This window comes from Hemitrygon akajei, chromosome 19 (genome assembly GCF_048418815.1).
Source record: "Hemitrygon akajei chromosome 19, sHemAka1.3, whole genome shotgun sequence".
Lineage (NCBI taxonomy): Eukaryota > Metazoa > Chordata > Chondrichthyes > Myliobatiformes > Dasyatidae > Hemitrygon > Hemitrygon akajei.
In genome coordinates this window covers 33,963,143-33,983,006 of record NC_133142.1, presented here as the reverse complement: position 1 = coordinate 33,983,006, position 19,864 = coordinate 33,963,143, and the positions used below count along the sequence as shown (strand labels likewise).

At 41.4% G+C, this 19,864-nt stretch overlaps 1 protein-coding gene across 5 annotated transcripts in view; it reads left to right on the top strand.

Annotated features, from left to right (window-relative positions):
* Positions 1-19,864, top strand: part of LOC140741871 (FERM domain-containing protein 4B-like) — a 316,280-nt gene that overhangs the window by 244,635 nt on the left and 51,781 nt on the right. For all 5 annotated transcript variants that reach the window (XM_073072370.1, XM_073072368.1, XM_073072369.1 and 2 more), the window contains exons 8-10: positions 1,369-1,452; positions 3,616-3,681; positions 7,737-7,794. In XM_073072370.1, the coding sequence (XP_072928471.1) occupies positions 1,369-1,452; positions 3,616-3,681; positions 7,737-7,794 (208 nt within the window). The remainder of the gene's footprint in view (positions 1-1,368; positions 1,453-3,615; positions 3,682-7,736; positions 7,795-19,864) is intronic.

Genomic DNA, 19,864 nt, shown 5'->3' with positions numbered 1-19,864 from the left:
GCCTTTTTGTCAGCTTGAGCCAGTCTGGCCATTCTCCTCTGGCCTCTCTCTTTGACGAGGTGTTTTCACCCACAGACGCTGTACACTGGAGAAGAGTTTTTTTTGCACCATTCTCTGTAAACTCTAGAGCAGGGATTCCCATCCTGGGATCCACAGACCCCTTGCTTCATGGTACTGGTCCATGGCACAAAGGTCGGGAGCCCCCAGTCTAGGGACTCTTGTGCGTGAAAATCGCAGAAAATCAGCAATTTCTGAGATACTCAAATCACGCCATCTGGCAAAAACAATCATTCCGTGGTCAAAGTCCACGGAATCACATTTCTTGTCCCATTCGGGTGTTTGGTCTGAACAAGATCTGAACCTCTTATCTCTGCCTGCATGCTTCCATTTATAAGGATGCAGTGAGATATCAGAGGGTAGAAGATCTGATTACCATTTAATAACCAAAGAATATTTGACAGCAAGGGAATCCCAGTGTTAGAGATGAGTGCTCGTAATTTTGAATCATGTGACCATTTAATACTGTAAAGTTAAATGCCATTTTGCTTAGCAATGGAGGTCCCTTTGCAATCCGTGGAGCAGACATGTTGCCAGGGTACTGGAAATGATCATCTCAGGCCATAGCATAATTAGTTTAGAAAATGGGGATATCTGTAGTGTCTCACATCAATTGAGAGAATGCGGCAAAAGCACATGCGGCCAACATATCACGTGGGGAATTGAATGGTCCTCCTACGCGCGGGCATTCGCGCATGCGTGTTTTAGCTGTACCCACGCTGTAAATTGCAGTGACCAACATGATTCAGTAAGAGCATTTAAATAAATATACTACTCCGTTGTAGTTCTTGCTCTGCGCATTCAAATGTTATTTCATTCTCTCTCTATCTCTCTCCCTCTGGCCCCTCTCTATATATTTGCTGAGATACAGTGTGAAGGCCCTTCAAACCACACCGCCTACCAATCCCCCACTATCCGAGCCTAATCACGGGACAATTTACAATAGCCAATTAACCTACCAACTGATGCATCTTTGGGCTGAGGGAGGAAACCCGCACAATCACGTGGAGAACATACAAAAACTCCTTTCAGGCAGTGGTGGGAATTGAACCCGGATTGCCTGAACTGTAAACAGTTGGGCTAACCACTATGCTACCCAAACCTGCCTATTTTATTAATTCTGGCCAAACTTGCTGTGTATTTTGAGCATTATTTCACTTGCCAGTACAACTTTAGGAAGTATCGCCTTCGTGTTACAGCAGCCAGGAAATGAAAAAAATAGTGGGTAATGAATAATTATGGCAGCTCAATTGTAAAGAGAGTGATAATTCACATCCATCTTCTAATGATAAATTCTGCACCCATTTTCAGTAATGAAAATGCGAGGGAAGAACTGAAGAAGCTCCCAGCCCTTCCTACTCGAGCACTGCAGGAACATCCATCACTTGCATATTGGTGAGTTGGCTCAAACTGCTGGGGGAAAAAACACAATGGATGGAAATTTCAAAACCCTCTTGGATGCATGAATCATTGCAAATGCATTTATTTGTGACCATATTAAATATGAACCTTGTGCATAAAGACAATCGTAATTTTGCTTCATTGCATCTCAGTGCTCTGGATGGCCTACATTACAGTGATATGACTCCCATCACAACTCACCCAACGTTAGTATTGCACCATGTGATGCATGAAGCTTACTCGGTTTGTTCAATGACAACTGTTGGATTAACGAGACTTGATAGTCCAGGTGGAGGTGCTGCACTGTAAAGTCTTTACTCTGTCCTTTTGTTTATGTCGGTTCGCACCCATGCTTTACTCTTCTGGCACCTTCACTCCATTAAGCAGTGCACCTTGCTCTTGACCTGACGTTCCAGTACAGTTCTATACTTAGTCCAGTGAAGCATAACTTATTTATTTAGCAATACAGTGTGGAGTAGGTTCTTCCAGCCCTTCGAATCCTGCCAACTGGACTAACCCTAACCTAATCATGGGACAACTTGCGACGACCAACTAACACACCTGGTGCGTCATTGGACTGTGGAAGGGACCCGGAGAAAACCCACGCATTCCGTGGGGTATTACAGGGACTCCTTAGAGAATGGCACTGGAATTCAACTCTGCCCTCTAGAATACCCCAAGCTGTAATAGTGTCGTGCTAACCGCTATAGTACCGGCAAACCCTCAGTTATGAATGCACGTCACAATCTTTTTTATGTGCTACATTTTTTATAGCAAAACAAATGAAAGTATAAATTGTACATTGTTGGCGTTCACTGCCAACTCAGAAATTTCGTTAATGAAAAAGAATAAAAATGTTTTTCAAAGTCAGCCTTCTCTTTTTTTCAAAAGTGATTATCACTTGGAACTGGGAAATTTTCAAGTTCTGTTTCATTCAAGTGGCAGTCTTTCTGTTAGCCTGGACTGAGTATTAAAGATTATTTCCTGAATGGAGTCTCATGGTGAACCCACTGATGGCTTCACATGGTTCATACATGCCCTCTCAATTGGGGATCACTGCATTATAATCAGGTGGAGAACCCAAGTAGGTTTTCTTGGAAATACCTTTTGTAATTCACTGAAGTAACTTTGTTTTACATTGCCTCTACAACTTAAATCAGCTAATATGGACAAAGAAATCAAAGCTGACCGAATTATCTAACTTGGTTATGCATCGAACATTTACCACTCATGCCTAAGATCTGGAATTGTCCTTCTAAAAGTGTCTGCACCTCCACTTGCCTTTCTTTAAAAGAGCATTTTTTTCAATGTTTGCTTTTGACCAAACCTTTGATCATGTGTCACAATATATTTGTATACTCCAGCATCAAATTCATATATTTTTTGGGAGTTTCTTGCAGGGTTATATTGATGTTATACAACAAATACAAGTTCTTTTTCAGAATCCATGAGTCATCAAAGGAATAAGAAGACATTGGTCCCTTGTCTCTGTTCTATCATATCTAATTTCATCTGGTTTCCCTGCTCCAGCATAATTTTGATTGCTGCAGTGTAATTAATACCAGTGTAAGGGAATATCTGTTTTCCTGTACAGTGATACATTCACCCTTGCTGAGTAAAACCAACATGTTTCACGTGAGGTTCTTCATCAAAAATATTGTTTGCATTTTCTATTTCTAAGTTACTTTTCAGTTTAAATCTTAGAAGATCGCTACATTATGCAGCAGCCATGCTTCAAAATTATTTTATTAGAAATAAAAGATTTTGATAAGTTCTCAGTTCATGAAAGGTACAAAATAAAAGCAGCTTCATCCTTTGATTTCTTTGGCAGTATTGAAGTTTATATGATAGCCTGAAAATATCTCTTGCCAGATTGGTTATTGAATATGAACTGACTTGTGTGAGCTCAGCTCATTTGTTTCAGAATCAATGGAATGAACGATGCAAACTTATTCCATTTAGTTAAAATGACATTAGACCAGACAGAATTTTCTGCATGGCAGCCACTTGCTTACTGGACTGAAAAGCTGATCTGTCTTATTACGTTAACAAATGATCCAAGCCACACACACGGTGTGTGGCATCGGGGTTGGACATATTGTCGTGTCTGGGAGTTCCTTATTTGTTTGGACTAAAATGGTATGTTTGTTCTTGCAGTGAAGATCGAGTGATTGACCACTATAAAAAACTCAAAGGGCTCAGCAGAGGACAAGCAATTGTCAAGTAAGCAAACATTTATTGTTCAGTTTGGACAGGATCTGCAATTCACACGGAATGGGGATTGGGAAACTGAACAGGGTGAGCAGCAAAGATCGCTATTCATGTGGAGTTGGCATGTTCTCCCTATGACTGGTAGAATCTAGAGAGGGCTGATGGGAATGGAAGGGCCAGACTCAGTGGGCCGAGAGCCTATTTCCCTGCTGAATCTCTCTTTGGCAGTGACACTGCTTTGTGGATGACGAGGCCCTTCTTTCACAAAGCGTGCGCGAAATAAAATTCCAAACATGGTTCCTCAACCCTGTTGAATTCATCAGTCACAAACAGCAGCCTAGGTGTTCCTAAGCGAGGGTAGAGACATATCAGACTTGGTAATGATTCTGACAGTTGACCCCCGGGGGGGAGGAAAAAAGTGTGAATGCATATGGGACCTCCTCTTGCTTGGGTGAATGACTCAGCAAAGGCTTCCATCACTGAGGAGAATTTGGGAACCACGAGAGAGGACACCTGCACATTTGTGTAATGTAACACAACTACCTGGTGCTTAGGAAGTGGAAGCTCAGTTCTATTTGCATGTAAAGCTCATTTAAAAAGAAAATTACTACCTAATTTTAAGCATTACTGGAAGCCTGCAGGCCATCTTCTCAGTACGTTCATCTAAATGTTTTATGTGGAGCAAGAGCAGGCAGCAATGACATCTCCAATGCACTATTTATTTTCCCTTGGCTTCTTATTTCTTTGTGGCTTCCTCTGCACTTGATACTGTTTTGTGTTGGTTCTGGAATATTCCCTGATCACCTGACCAATACCCACCCACCATCATAATCAAAAGTTCCAACTTTGGTGCATGCATTTTGCTTCAGTTGACCAATTTTCAAATGGCCAATTCAAATGATAGATGTGATGTATTTAGCAGTAAATCATAGCTCCAGCAATATTTACATGCTGCAGCATTACAGTTGTTTAACAACAAAACGTTGGACTCATAGTAATTCAATGATTGACAAATACAATTTTTCATATCTTGAAGGTACAAAAAGAAATTTCTGTTTTCTGGTTTTAGAAACATAGAAAATCTACAGCTGTGCTGAACATATCCTTACCTTAGAACTACCTCGGCTTATCCATAGCCCTCTATTTTTCTATGCTCCATGTATCCATCAAGGAGTCTCTTAAAAGACCCTATTGTTTCCACCTGCACAACTCCCATTCCGCAGTCACCACTCTCTGCATTTTTAAAGAACATACAACTTACCCCTGACATCTCCTCTGTACCTGATTCCAAGCACCTTAGAAATAAGTCCTCTCGTGCTAACCATTTCAGCCCTGGGGAAAAAGCCTCTGACTATTCACGTGATGAATGCCTCTCATTATCTTTTACATTTTGTTGTTACATAGTCAGAATGTGCATTGCAATTGTAATGGGCTGGATTAAGACATAAGACATAGGAGCAGAGTTAGGCCATCTGGCCCATCGAGTCTGCTCTCATTCAATCATGGCTGATCCTTTTTCTCTATCTCCTCCTCAACCCCAGTTCCTGCCCGGCCTTCTCCCTATAACCTTTGATACTGTGAGAGCCGAAGTAAATTAAGATGTGCGTTTCTGAAAGAGGTCGGGGTTAAAGTCAGAAAACAAATGTGATTTAATTATGTCTGATAAGCATGAATGCAGAAGGCCTGACAAATTAACTGCTTGTGGAATCATTGAAGTCCTGAGATATGGACTATTGTTTTACAGAAATGTGTAAAAAAAAAACTCCAAATATGGAATGGGATAAGACTGTGTACCTCCCGAGTCAGGGAGGGGAGGGGTAAGGAAGAAGGATAAAACCTGCTGCCCTGTAAGGTTCAGGGTTCCCTTCTCTGAAGGCACCCAGCTCTGCAGAACTGTTAATAAACTTTGTTTCCTTGAATTTGTCTTGAAGCCATTATTCAGGAGCGTGGCTCGTTTCTGACAATACCATGTCCAATCAAGAACCTATCAATCTCTGCCTTCAATCCACCCAGTGACCTGGCCTTCATGGCTGCACGTGGCAACAAATTCCACAAATTCACTACCCTTTGGCTAAAGAAATTTCTCCGCATCTCTGTTTTGAAAGGGCGCCCCTCTATCCTGAGGCTGTGCCCTCTTGTCCTAGACTCTTCCCACCATGGGAAACATCCTTTCCACATCTACTCTGTCCAAGCCTTTCAACATTCGAAAGGTTTCAATCAGATCCTCCTCATCCTTATGAATTCCAGCGATCCGACCCAAAGCAACTCGAGTGTCCAGGAAATGTAATAAGCATGCAAGCACAAGCCTGATTTATTATCATAAATCAGAAAAGCACACTAAATTCTATGTAATAAGCTACAAAGATTTCCACAAAGATTTCAGGGCTCACGATTCTTAGTCTCCACTTGTTTGTCGATGTCGGGGGAGAGCTCTGAATTCCAACTAGTGAAATCTCGCTGGGTCCATCCAGGAATCAATTGTGATTCCTCGGTCTAGGTGAAGTCCCAAGGTGTGAGCAAAAGGTGCCTCAATAAACAGGGGACCAATCCACACAGACTGAGAGACATGTAGAGACAGATGCATTCTTCGCTCTTTTGTTCTGGTGCCACTGGTGCCTGAGGCCGAAAGGAACCCAGCTGCTATCTGCAAGCAATTTAACAAGTCTACAGTGGTAAATCGAGCTGCTATTAGCAAATCTTTAACAAAGTTAGTGTTTAACTTGCACAGGTACCTTACATGCTCAAACCCAGAGTTAAAGAATCACTTGGAATTGTTTAGACTTTCATTTAATATTTTTACAAAATTTAAAACCCAACACAGCAATTGACTATAGCATATGGATTATTCCACTCCCCCTCCCCACCGCCCCCCCCAGTGTCCATCCACCAAAATCACAGTCCCCGCTCAGCCGACAGGTATAATTTACTTAACTGTTAAATTCTGCAGATAGGATCAGCAGCCACGACTTTGGAGGCATGTCACGGGCCTTCCTGTTACGTCCACTTGTGTGAGGATAATATTTAGCATCCATAAACCCACTTTGTAACTCTTGTAGATCTTTGACTATACAGAATGCATTTCAGTTGACAGATTTTGAAAGGTAGCATACTTTCAGTTTGATCATTGAGTTACAGGAAAGTGATCTCTGAAAACTATACATGCATCATAATAAAACTATCAGATGATAACTTATTCTGTAGTATTTGCAACAGGCAAATCAAATCTGAGAAGCTCAGCATTCAGAACACTTTGGTTGACAATACCTGATTTATATCCATGCTACTAATTGCATTATCTGGCAAAGTCCATGCACTGTGATCATCTAGTAATCTGATTTCAGAGTATTATTGCTTATTGTTTGATGACAACAAATTGAAACTCAGTACCTGCATTATGACAATCATTCATCAACTTACATTTGCAAACTGAGATGCAAGCCCTTTGAAACAGTTTGTGCAAAGAATCTTACTGTGGTGTTGTCCTTCGGACTCAAGCCACAAAAGGGTAAATTCCACAAAATTAGAAGTATTAATGGAATTGTACTGTATTCCTGCCTGTGAAATAGTACTGTGGTTCCTTTGGGCATTTAATCAAATGGTGCAGTCAAATTTAATCAGATGAGACGGTGGCTGGGTTTTCTGCTTTCTCTGTTCTTGTTAATACTCTAATAATCCACGGATGTGATTTTGTTTTAAACAAGACTTCGACCAACAGGAACAGGTTTTAATGCTTGTTGCCGACAACAAAGATAATTCATGTTGGTCCACGTGCTTCTTTGTAAAGAACTAATATTGCCCTTTCAGTGGAAGAACTGTTATCATGATGTTCACATCTGTTTTTATTTAACCCAAGAAGTAAGAGATTAAGCAGATAATGAAAAGGTTATCTGACTTCACGTTCCAGTGCAGACTATTTTTCAGTTCCCTGCTTTTAAAAAAAAACTTGTAAGTTAATTTTTTTGTCCAACTTAATTAGTGCAATCAAATAATTGAGTTGCTACTATACTTTGATTTTATATTGGATGAGGTATTTTGCATTTAGCTTATTAACACTATTTATTTTTCAGTTATATGACCGTAGTGGAAGCTCTTCCTACTTATGGTATTCATTACTATGGAGTAAAGGTTAGTTATTAAACATGTTTGCTTGATATTGCATGCTTTTAACACACAATTTGTCACGGGGGAAATGATTTTGGTTTGAATAAAGGTTCTTCTGCATATTGCTTTCATGCTGAGAGAATCCTGCGGTTTTTTATTTTCATTCCACCACAATGGAATGTTTGCCCCAGTGACATGAGACACATAATTTCGCTCAAAGTTGTTGATTCTTTTATTCCTCCTTGTCTCCTCTGCCTTTCTCTCTGCAAAGGCATAAATTGTGGTTCATTGCTTAATGCACTGTTCGTTCATGCTTTGGGCAGGTAAGCATTATTGTAGCCTTTTACCATTTCATCATATTGGAATACAGTTCATATTGAAAAAATACAATTGGAGCGTGATCTTACAGCCATAGAGCATCACAGCTCCAGAAACAAGCCAATCGGCCATTCCAGTCCGTGCCCAACTGTTGTGTCACCTACATCACAGCTGGACCATAGCTTTTCACACCTCTCCCTTGAGTGTATGTATTGAAACATCCCTTAAATGTTGCAATCAAACATGTTTCCACCACTTCTGCAGATTCCACACTTGCACCACACCGAGCGGAGAGGTTCCCCTTCATGGGAAAGATCCCCTTAAATATTTCACCTTTAACTACTGTTCTAGTCTCAGTAGAACCTGAGTGGAAAAGCCTGCTTGCATTTACCCTATCTGTACCCCTCATAATTTTGTATAACTGTCTCAAATCTCCCATCATTCTCCTTTGCTCCAGGAAATAAAGTCCCATTGTATTCAACGTTTCCCGACAACTCAGGTCCTCAAGTCTCAGCAACTTCCTTGTGAATTTTCTCTGTCTTCTTTCAATCTTAGTGAAATCTTTCCTGTTGTAGGTAGGAGAACAGAACTGCTCACAATACTCAAAATTAGGCCTCGCCTATGCCTTGTACAACTTCAACATAACATCCTAGCTGCTGTACTTAGTGTTCTTATTTGTGAAGGCCAATGTACCAAATGCTCTCTCGATGCCACTATCTACCTGTGACAACACTTTCAAGGAGTTATAGATCTGTATTCCCAGGTCCTTTTGTTGTACCGTTTTCAGTGCCCTACTGCTCACTGTTTAAGTCATACCCTGGTTTGATAGATAGATAGATACTTTATTCATCCCCATGGGGAAATTCAACTTTTTTTCCAATGTCCCATACACTTGTTGTAGCAAAACTAATTACATACAATACTTAGTAAAAAATATGATATGCATCTAAATCACTATCTCAAAAAGCATTAATAATAGCTTTTAAAAAGTTCTTAAGTCCTGGCGGTAGAATTGTAAAGCCTAATGGCATTGGGGAGTATTGACCTCTTCATCCTGTCTGAGGAGCATTGCATCGATAGTAACCTGTCGCTGAAACTGCTTCTCTGTCTCTGGATGGTGCTATGTAGAGGATGTTCAGAGTTATCCATAATTGACCGTAGCCTACTCAGCGCCCTTCGCTCAGCTACCGATGTTAAACTCTCCAGTACTTTGCCCACGACAGAGCCCGCCTTCCTTACCAGCTTATTAAGACGTGAGGCGTCCCTCTTCTTAATGCTTCCTCCCCAACACGCCACCACAAAGAAGAGGGCGCTCTCCACAACTGACCTATAGAACATCTTCAGCATCTCACTACAGGCATTGAATGACGCCAACCTTCTTAGGAAGTACATTCGACTCTGTGCCTTCCTGCACAAGGCATCTGTGTTGGCAGTCCAGTCAAGCTTCTCGTCTAACTGTACTCCCAGATACTTGTAGGTCTTAACCTGCTCCACACGTTCTCCATTAATGATCACTGGCTCCATATGGTGGCTAGATCTCCTAAAGTCCACCACCATCTCCTTGGTCTTGGTGATATTGAGACGCAGGTAGTTTGAGTTGCACCATATCACAAAGTCCTGTATCAGTTTCCTATACTCCTCCTCCTGTCCATTCCTGACACACCCCACTATGGCCGTGTCATCAGCGAACTTCTGCACATGGCAGGACTCCGAGTTATATTGGAAGTTATATTGTCCTCGTGAAGTGTGCCATTCCACATTGGTCTGCAATCAGTTCTATCTATTGTTATTCAGCACATTTTTTCAAGAGCTGGTCCAGATCCTGCGGCAAGCTTTGATAGTCAGTCTAACTGTCCATTACACCCCCAGTCTTAGTGTCAACCACAAATTTGCTGATCCAGTTTACCATCTTATCATTCAGATCGTCAATATAGATGACAAAGAACAGCAGACCCAACCCTGTATTCCAGCAGCACACCATTAGTCACAGGCCTCTAGTCAGAGAGGCACAAATCTTCTACCACTCTCTGGCTTTCTTGCTAAGCCAATGCCAAATCCAATTTACTACTTGATACTGAAAGCCAAGTGACCGAACCTCTGGATCAGCCACCCATGTGCGACTAGGTCAATGGCCTTGCTAAGGTCCATATAGTGAACTTCCACAGCCTTTCCTTCATCAACTTTCCTGGTAACCTCCTAGAAAAGTTTCTAAGATTGATTAGAGAAGACCTATCTTGCACAAAGCCACATTGACTCTCCCTAATCAGGTCCTGTCTATCCAAGTACTTATATTTCCCGTCCCTGGGCCCAATAATTTACCCACTGCTGACATCAGGCTAACCAGCCTATAATTTCCTGACTTTTTCTTAGATCCTTTCTTTAAACAACAGAAGATTAGCTATCCTCCAAACCTCCAGCACCTCACCCATGGCTAAGGATGTTTAAATACCAGGGTCCCTGCAGTTTCTGTGTTAGCCTCCTGCATGGTTTGAGGGGACACCTTGTCAGGCCCTGAGAACTTATTTACCTCAAAACATCAAGTACCTCTTCTGTAATCTGCATACGATCCCAAACCCCTATATTGTTTTTTTTCTCTCAGTTATGTAAACTCTGTGTACCATATAAACACAAAGGCAAAAACTCATTTAAGATCTCTCCTATCTCTTTCAGCTCCATGCATTGCTGAACGTGCTGATCTTCAAGTTGTCTAATTCTCTCCCTTGTTATCCTTTTGCTTTTAATATCTGTAGAAGCCCTTGGGATTCTCCTTCACCTTGTCTGACAGAGGAACTTCATGTTTTAGTCCTCCTGATTTTCCTCTTAATATTCTCCTGTATCTCTCATACTCAAGCACCTCATTGTTTCTTCCTGCCTTTTCCTACTATGCACCTCTATCTTAAACGGGGCCTCAATACCCCTCTAAAACCAAAGTTCCCTCAATCTGTTAACCTTGCATTTTATTCTAACAGGAACATATAAACTACAGTGCCTATAAAAAGTACTTATTCCACACACCCCCCCCCAAAAGTTTTCATGTTTTATTGTTTTACAACACTGTATCATAGTGGATTTAATTTGACTTTTTTTTGGGATACTGATCAGCAGAAAAAAGACTCAGGTCAAAATGAAAACAGATCTCTACAAAGCGATCTAAATTAATTACAAATAAAAACACAAACTAATTGATTGCGCAATTATTCCCCCGCCTTTAATATGACACACTAAATCGTCACTGGTGTAGGCAACTGGTTTTAGAAGTCACATAATTAGTTAAATGGAGATCAGTTTTTGGAGACCCGAGTGCAGTCAAGTTGTTTCAATTGATTATAATGAGAACACACCTATATCCGAAAAGTCCAAATGCTGGTGAGTCAGTATCCTGTCAAAAACTACTCCATGATGACAAAAGAACACTCCATCAACTCCACGAAAAGGTTATTGAAAAGCAAAAGATGGATACAAGAAAATTTTCCAAGTCACTGAATATCCCTTGAACGTAGTTAAGTCAATCATCAAGAAATGGAATGAATATGGCATAGCCCAGTGCAGGCTGTTCTCAAAACTCTGAAGTGACCATGCAGGAAGGGGACTAGGGAAGGAAGCCACCAAGAGACCTATGACAACTCTGGAGGAGTTGCAGGCTTCAGTGGCTGAGATGGGAGAGTGGCAAAGAGAACACCAATGTTGGGGGGGAAAAAACTTATGTGAAATCTTGGCTAGAGTTGCCAGAAAGCATGTGGGAGACTCGGAAGTCAGCTGGAAGAAGGTTCTGTGGTCCGATGAAATCAAAATTGAGCTTTTTGGCCATCGGACTAGACGCTATGTTTGGCGTAATCCAAACATCAAGAACTCACCAACCCTACTGCGAAGCATGGTGGTGGCTGCATTGTGCTGTGGGGATGCTTCTCTGCAGCAGGCCCTAGACAACATGTGAAAGTAGAGGGTAAAATGAATGCAGCAAAATACAGGGAAATCCTGGAGAAAAATCTGATGCAGTCTGTAAGAGAACTGCAACCTGGGAGGCGATTCGTTTTCCAGTAAGTCAATGATCTTAAGCATAAAGCCAAAGCTACACAGGAATGGCTTAGAAACTACAAGGTTAATATCCTGGAGTGGTCAAGTCAGAGTCCAAGCCTCAATCCAACTGAGTATTTCTGGCTGGGCTTGAAAAGGTCTGTTCTCTCACAATCCCCATGCAATGTGACAGAGATTGAGCAATTTTTTTTAAAAAAAGAAACATAGAAACATAGAAAATAGGTGCAGGAGTAGGCCATTCGGCCCTTCGAGCCTGCACCGCATTCAGTATGATCATGGCTGATCATCCAACTCAGAACCCTGTACCTGCTTTCTCTCCATACCCCCTGATCCCTTCAGCTGCAAGGGCCATATCTAACTTCCACTTAAATATAGCCAATGAACCGGCCTCAACTGCTTCCTGTGGCAGAGAATTCCACAGATTCACCACTCTCTGTGTGAAGAATTCTTTCCTCATCTCGGTCCTATAAGGCCTCCCCTTTATCCTTAAACTGTGACCCCTCGTTCTGGACTTCCCCAACATCGGAAACAATCTTCCTGCATCTAGCCTGTCCAATCCCTTTAGAATTTTATACGTTTCAAAAAGATCCCCCCTCAATCTTCTAAATTCCAGTGAGTATAAGCCTAGTCGATCCAGTCTTGCTTCATATGAAAGTCCTGTCATCCCAGGAATCAATCTGGTGAACCTTCTCTGTACTCCCTCTATGGCAAGAATGTCTTTCCTCAGATTAGGGGACCAAAACTGCATACAATATTCTAGGTGCAGTCTCACCAAGGCCTTGTACAACTGCAGTAGAACCTCCCTGCTCCTGTACTCAAATCCTTTTGCTATGAATGCCAACATACCATTTGCCTTTTTCACTGCCTGCTGTACCTGCATGCCCACCTTCAATGACTGGTGTACAATGACACCCAGGTCTCGTTGCATCTCCCCTTTTCCTAATCGGCCACCGTTCAGATAATAATCTGTTTTCCTGTTCTTGCAACCAAAGTGGATAACCTCACATTTATCCACATTAAATTGCATCTGCCATGAATTTGCCCACTCACCTAACCTATCCAAGTCACCCTGCATCCTCTTAGCATCCTCCTCACAGCTAACACCACCGCCCAGCTTCGTGTCATCTGCAAACTTGGAGATGCTGCATTTAATTCCCTCGTCTAAATCATTAATATATATTGTAAACAACTGGGGTCCCAGCACTGAGCCTTGCGGTACCCCACTAGTTACTGCCTGCCATTCTGAAAAGGTCCAGTTTACTCCCACTCTTTGCTTCCTGTCTGCCAACCAATTCTCTATCCACATCAATACCATGCCCCCAATACCGTGTGCTTTAAGTTTGTACACTAATCTCCTGTGTGGGACCTTGTCAAAAGCCTTTTGTAAATCTAAATATACCACATCCACTGGCTCTCCCCTATCCACTCTACTAGTTATATCTTCAAAAAATTCTATATGATTCGTCAGACATGATTTTCCTTTTACAAACCCATGCTGACTTTGTCCGATGATTTCACCTCTTTCCAAATGTGCTGTTATCACATCTTTGATAACTGACTCTAGCATTTTCCCCACCACTGATGTCAGACTAACCGGTCTATAATTCCCCGGTTTCTCTCTCCCTCCTTTTTTAAAAAGTGGGGTTACATTAGCCACCAATCAGGAACTAATCCAGAATCTAAGGAGTTTTGAAAAATTATCACTAATGCATCCACTATTTCTTGGGCTACTTCCTTAAGCACTCTGGGATGCAGACCATCTGGCCCTGGGGATTTATCTGCCTTTAATCCCTTCAATTTACCTAACACCACTTCCCTACTAACATGTATTTCCCTCAGTTCCTCCATGTCACTAGACCCTCGGTCCCTTACTATTTACGGAAGATTATTTATGTCCTCCTTAATGAAGACAGAACCAAAGTAGTTATTCAATTGGTCTGCCATGTCTTTGTTCCCCATGATCAATTCACCTGTTTCTGACTGTAAAGAACCTACATTTGTCTTGACCAATCTTCTTCTTTTCACGTATCTATAAAAGCTTTTACAGGCAGTTTTTATGTTCCCTGCCAGCTTTCTCTCATAATCTTTTTTCCCTTTCCTAATTAAGCCCTTTGTCCTCCTCTGCTGGTCTCTGAATTTCTCCCAGTCCTCAGGTGTGCTGCTTTTTTTTTTGCTAATTTATATGTTTCTTCTTTGGACTTGATATTATCCCTAGTTTCCCTTGTCAGCCATGGGTGCACTACCTTCCCTGGTTTATTCTTTTGCCAAACTGGGATGAACAATTGTTGTAGTTCATCCATGTGATCTTTAAATGCTTGCCATTGCATATCCACCGTCAACCCTTTAAGTATCATTTGCCAGTCTATCTTAGCTAATTCATGTCTCATACCTTCAAAGTTACCCTTCTTTAAGTTCAGAACCTTTGTTTCTGAATTAACTATGTCACTCTCCATCTTAATGAAGAATTCCACCATATTATGGTCACTCTTACCCAAGGGGCCTCGCACGACAAGATTGCTAACTAACCCTTTCTCATTGCTCAATACCCAGTCTAGAATGGCCTGCTCTCTAGTTGGTTCCTCGACATGTTGGTTCAGACAACCATCCCGCATACATTCCAAGAAATCCTCTTCCTCAGCACCCTTACCAATTTGGTTCACCCAATCTATATGTAGATTGAAGTCACCCATTATAACTACTGTTCCTTTATTGCACGCATTTCTAATTTCCTGTTTAATGCCATCCCCAACCTCACTACTACTGTTAGGTGGCCTGTACACAACTCCCACCAGCGTTTTCTGCCCCTTAGTGTTATGCAGCTCTACCCATATCGATTCCACATCCTCCAGGCTAATGTCCTTCCTTTCTATTGCGTTAATCTCCTCTCTAACCAGCAGTGCTACCCCACCTCCTTTTCTTTCCTGTCTATCCCTCCTGAATATTGAATATCCCTGGATGTTGAGCTCCCATCCTTGGTCACCCTGGAGCCATGTCTCTGTGATCCCAACTATATCATATTCATTAATAACTATCTGCACATTCAATTCATCCACCTTGTTACGAATGCTCCTCGCATTGACACACAAAGCCTTCAGGCTTGTTTTTACAACACTCTTGGCCCTTATACAATTATGTTGAAAAGTGGCTCTTTTTGCTTTTTGCCCTGGATTTGCCTGCCTGCCACTTTTATTTTTCACCTTACTACTTTTTGCTTCTACCCTCATTTTACACCCCTGTCTCTCTGCACTTGTTCCCATCCCCCTGCCACATTAGTTTAAAGCCTCCTGAACAGCAGTAGCAAATGCTCCCCCTTGGACATTGGTTCCAGTCCAGCCCAGTGTAGACCGTCTTGTTTATACCGGTCCCAACTCCCCCAGAACTGGTTCCAATGCCCCAGAAATTTGAATCCCTCCCCCTTGCACCATTTTTCAAGCCATGTATTCATCTGAAATATCCTCCTATTTCTACTCTGACTAGCACGTGGCACTGGTAGTAATCCAGAGATTATTACCTTTGTGGTCCTACTTTTTAGTTTATCTCCTAACTCCCTAATTCACCTTGTAGGACCTCATCTCTTTTTTTACCCATATCGTTGGTACCTATGTGCACCACGACCACTGACTGTTCACCCTCTCATTCCAGAATGTCCTGCAGCCGCTCAGAGATATCCTTGACCCTTGCACCAGGGAGGCAACATACCATCCTGGAGTCTCGTTTGCAGCCGCAGAAACGCCTATCTATTCCCCTTACAATCGAATTCCCTATCACTATAGCTCTCCCACTCCTTTTCCGTCCCTCCTGTGCCGCAGAGCCACCCATGGTGCAATGAACTCGGCTGCTGCTGCCTTCCCCTGATGAGACATCTCCCCCAACAGTATCCAAAACAGTATATCTGTTCAGGAGGGAGATGACCCCAGGGGACTCCTGCACTACCTGCCTACTGCTGCGCTGTCTAGTGGCCACCCCTTCCCTTTCTGCCTGTGTAGCCTTTACCTGCGTGTGGCCAACTCACTGAACGTGCTATTCACGACTTTCTCAGCATCGCGGATGCTCCAGTATGAATCCAATCGCAGCTCCAGACGCTCAATGCGGTCTGCCAGAAGCTGCAGTTGGACACACTTCCTGCACACATGAATGAAGAAAATGAAAAGAATGAGGAAACATTGCAATGTGCAGATGTGCAAAGCCGGTGGAGATCTATCCACGCAGACTCAAGGCTGTCACAAACAGAGAAAATCTGCAGATGCTGGGCAACACACACACAATGCTGGAGGAACTCAGCAGGTCAGTCAGCATCTAGGAAAAGAGTACAGTCGATGTTTCAGGCCGAAGCCTTGCCAATGGGTTTGGCCCGAAGTGTCTACTGTGTTCTTTTCCTAGATGCTGTCCGGCCTGCCGAGACTCAAGAATGCATCTACTAAATACTGACTTGAGGAAGGGGGGTGAATACTTGTGCAATCAATTATTTGGTGTTTTATATTTGCAAGAGTCTTTTTCTGTTGATCAGTGTCAGAAAAGCCAAATCAAATCCATTGTGATTCAGTGTTGTAAAACAATAAAACATGAAAACTTCCAAGGACAGTGAATACTTTTTATGGCACTCTATGTATTTCACTTTTGAAGGCCTCCTACTTACCAAGCATCTCTGTGCCAGGAAATAGTCCATCCCATTCCACACCTGTCAGATTCTTTCTGATGCCATCAAAATAGGCCTTTCTCCAATTTAGAATCTCAACCTGAGGACGAGGACCAGTCCAGTCCTTCTCCATAATTATCTTGAAACTAATTGAAAGATGATCACTAGATCCAAAGTGTTCCTTTACACACAGACCTGATGTTGTAATATAAGAATGTAGCCAGTTTTTTTGCGAACAACTACATTATTCAGATGTACAGGACATCCATTATACCTGCATACACAGAGGGAATAACAGTTGAACTGTAGCCCAAGGAAGTTGGCATCATACGCAATGCAGTCTCTGCCCCACCTTTGGCATCTATTCAAGAAGTTAACAGATGTTGTAGATGAGAAACTGAAGATGGAATTATGTTTTAGATTTATCACTATTCTATTTCAAAATGATGAAAATGGGCACACACAAAATATAATGAACTGCATAAGTTCTTCTAGCAGTCTGTCCTTTTAAGTAAGGCCATGAACATATCAAAAATCATGGATTTAATCAAGATTGCAGGTAACGGTATGCCTTTTTATTAAGTGCCATAAAACAGAATATAATGTCACTTTGAAGTGTTACAACCTAATCTTTTTTAAAAAGTGATTTTGCCACATGGCTGTTTGTCTTTTTTTAAACCAGCATTAAGATGTGCATGGTATGGAGGTGTACCCGTCACAAGCAGCAGCAAATGCAGGGTAATTAATGTCAAAGCTGCTGTGGATGTAAAGTTCAACTGCTGCAGTAATTATGAGAATAAAAAGTGATGTAATTGAGAAATTGAGTCTGAATTGATGTACCTTTTCAGGCGTTCTGAATAATGAAAGGTCAAATGCACAAGCGAAGTGAAATATTTGACATTTTAGTGGTTTCTTCAAACACTTGGAAGGAAACTGTTGAGTACTCCGTTTTAATCTTAAAGAACGTTGTTGGTGAATAATTGCAATGCGACTGTTCCTTTAGATTGTAATTCTTCACACTCAAATTGACTAATTTTACTGAAATGGCTGTGTGATCCCTTAAAGTACATGAAAATGTAGTAGCAGATGATCACCTACAGTCCCAGCAGCTAACTCCCGATCACTTCCCGATGAAAATACTAATAGAGTGAGTTCTGGTTAATTGGGTCATTGGTTAATCGGGCAGCTGCTTATTTGACATAACTCGTAAGAAGCAAGAACTTAATTGAGAAAATAGTCAGGATTTCCTTCATTTATTTGGGACATGATGCCGCTTAATTGGGATGGGAGACTGTTGGCAAACAGTTTCTAACTAGTATCGGTTATGTGTGTGTGCGCATTCAAAAGCAGTGACTTTTGTCAGTGATAATTGGCGAGAAGTAAACAGTAAGACAATTCAGAACTGTTTTGCTCAAATGTGGTTTCAAGCATTCAGGCTTGGAGATGTGAAAAACGGCCAGGAGTGAAAATGGAATGACTGATTTCAGTATTCAAGTTATGAACTACTAAGAACTTGAAGGTATTGACATTTGTCTTGAGTGTCATGACAAAAATGAAGATTTGGAGGATAAAACATTTTCTAACCAATGTCAGTCATGTGTACTTGTGTCGCCATTAGACACTGCACCGTCCTTGGAGAGAACAGTAGGGTGGCATGGTAGCATTGTGGTTAGCACACACTTTACAGGCAACCCAGGTTCAATTCCTGTGCCACTGCCTGTAAGGAGTTTGTATGTTCTCCCCGTGACCGTGTGGGTTTCCTCCGGGTGCTCCGGTTTCCCACAGTCCAAAGATTTACCAGTTGATGGGTTAATTGGTCATTGTAAATTGTCTCATCATTAGGCTAGGATTAAATTGGGATCGCTGGGCAGCGTGGCTGTAGGGCCTATTCCACACACTGTCTCAATAAATAAATAGTTTTAAAGTAGCGTTGGATGCGTATTGGGACTGTCAGACACAGAATTAAAAAGCCATGACTTTTAGCACTACTTCCTGCAGGAAGTCGATGAAGTCAGTCCATTATATGCACCAATTTTCATTCATTTACAGTCATCAAAAGAACATTGACAACATACACTGTATGAACTCCACCTTCAAACTATTAGGAACTAATACACAGTTTATGGTACAGCAGTCACACTGGTAGTGTTCTAATTTGTTCTGTATATCAGTTAAATACATAACTTGTTTCTCAGTTAAACTGTAGTGTCTTTTTTGAGCTATTTCCATGAAACTTCAGCTAATTGGGCCAAAATGTACTGATCTTGATGTTGTCCCATTTAACCACTGTTCACAACTTTGTTAATATTAATGGAATTAACTTCCTATTGTGACATGCAGTTCAGTGTGAACAAATTTTTGTCCTCCCATTTGAAAATGGTTGACTGTCTGTTGGATGTCAGTTTGTTTGAATTTAAATATTCCTTGGATATAAATTTGATAGAAGGTACAGACTTTTTTTGTAGGAGCTACAGATTGGGATAATTATAGCACATTATGTTCAACTTAATAGATTTTGACATTTCTATTCCATATATAGTGGTTATATGCTGTAACATTTAAGTTAACATGATTTAATGGGTTGCTTGTGCAGACTCTAGAACATTTACCAAGAAGACCTGAGTAAGCGAAGTTCAGTGCCAATTGAAAGCTTTTTAATTAGTTGAAAAGTGTTTCGTAATTAGGTACGAATGAAGCATTAATGTTAAAATTTTAATGCCAACTACAAATTGCTTATCTTTTGTTTTAAAAAAATACTGAACCAAACACCAGTCAGTTGTTTTTGGAGTCAAAGAACTTATTGTAGTGGAGATTTTGCTGAATTTGCATTTACATTGAAGTCTGCCCCAAGTTTGCATGTAATTACAAGGTGCATCTCTTGCTAGCAGCACAGATCGCGTGGAAGTTTATTTAATATTCTATAAGCCATCCGCAGGTAACAAACGGGTTTAGTTTTTACGGAAGTCCATAAATCAGAAAATACACAAAATTACTCTATGTCCATATCTGTGCTGTAATAAATAGCACCAAAAGCTCCAAAGACTGATAACAGCCATTACTAAAATTAGGAGGGAGGAAACTAGTTTGGCTACCTGTAAGACCGCC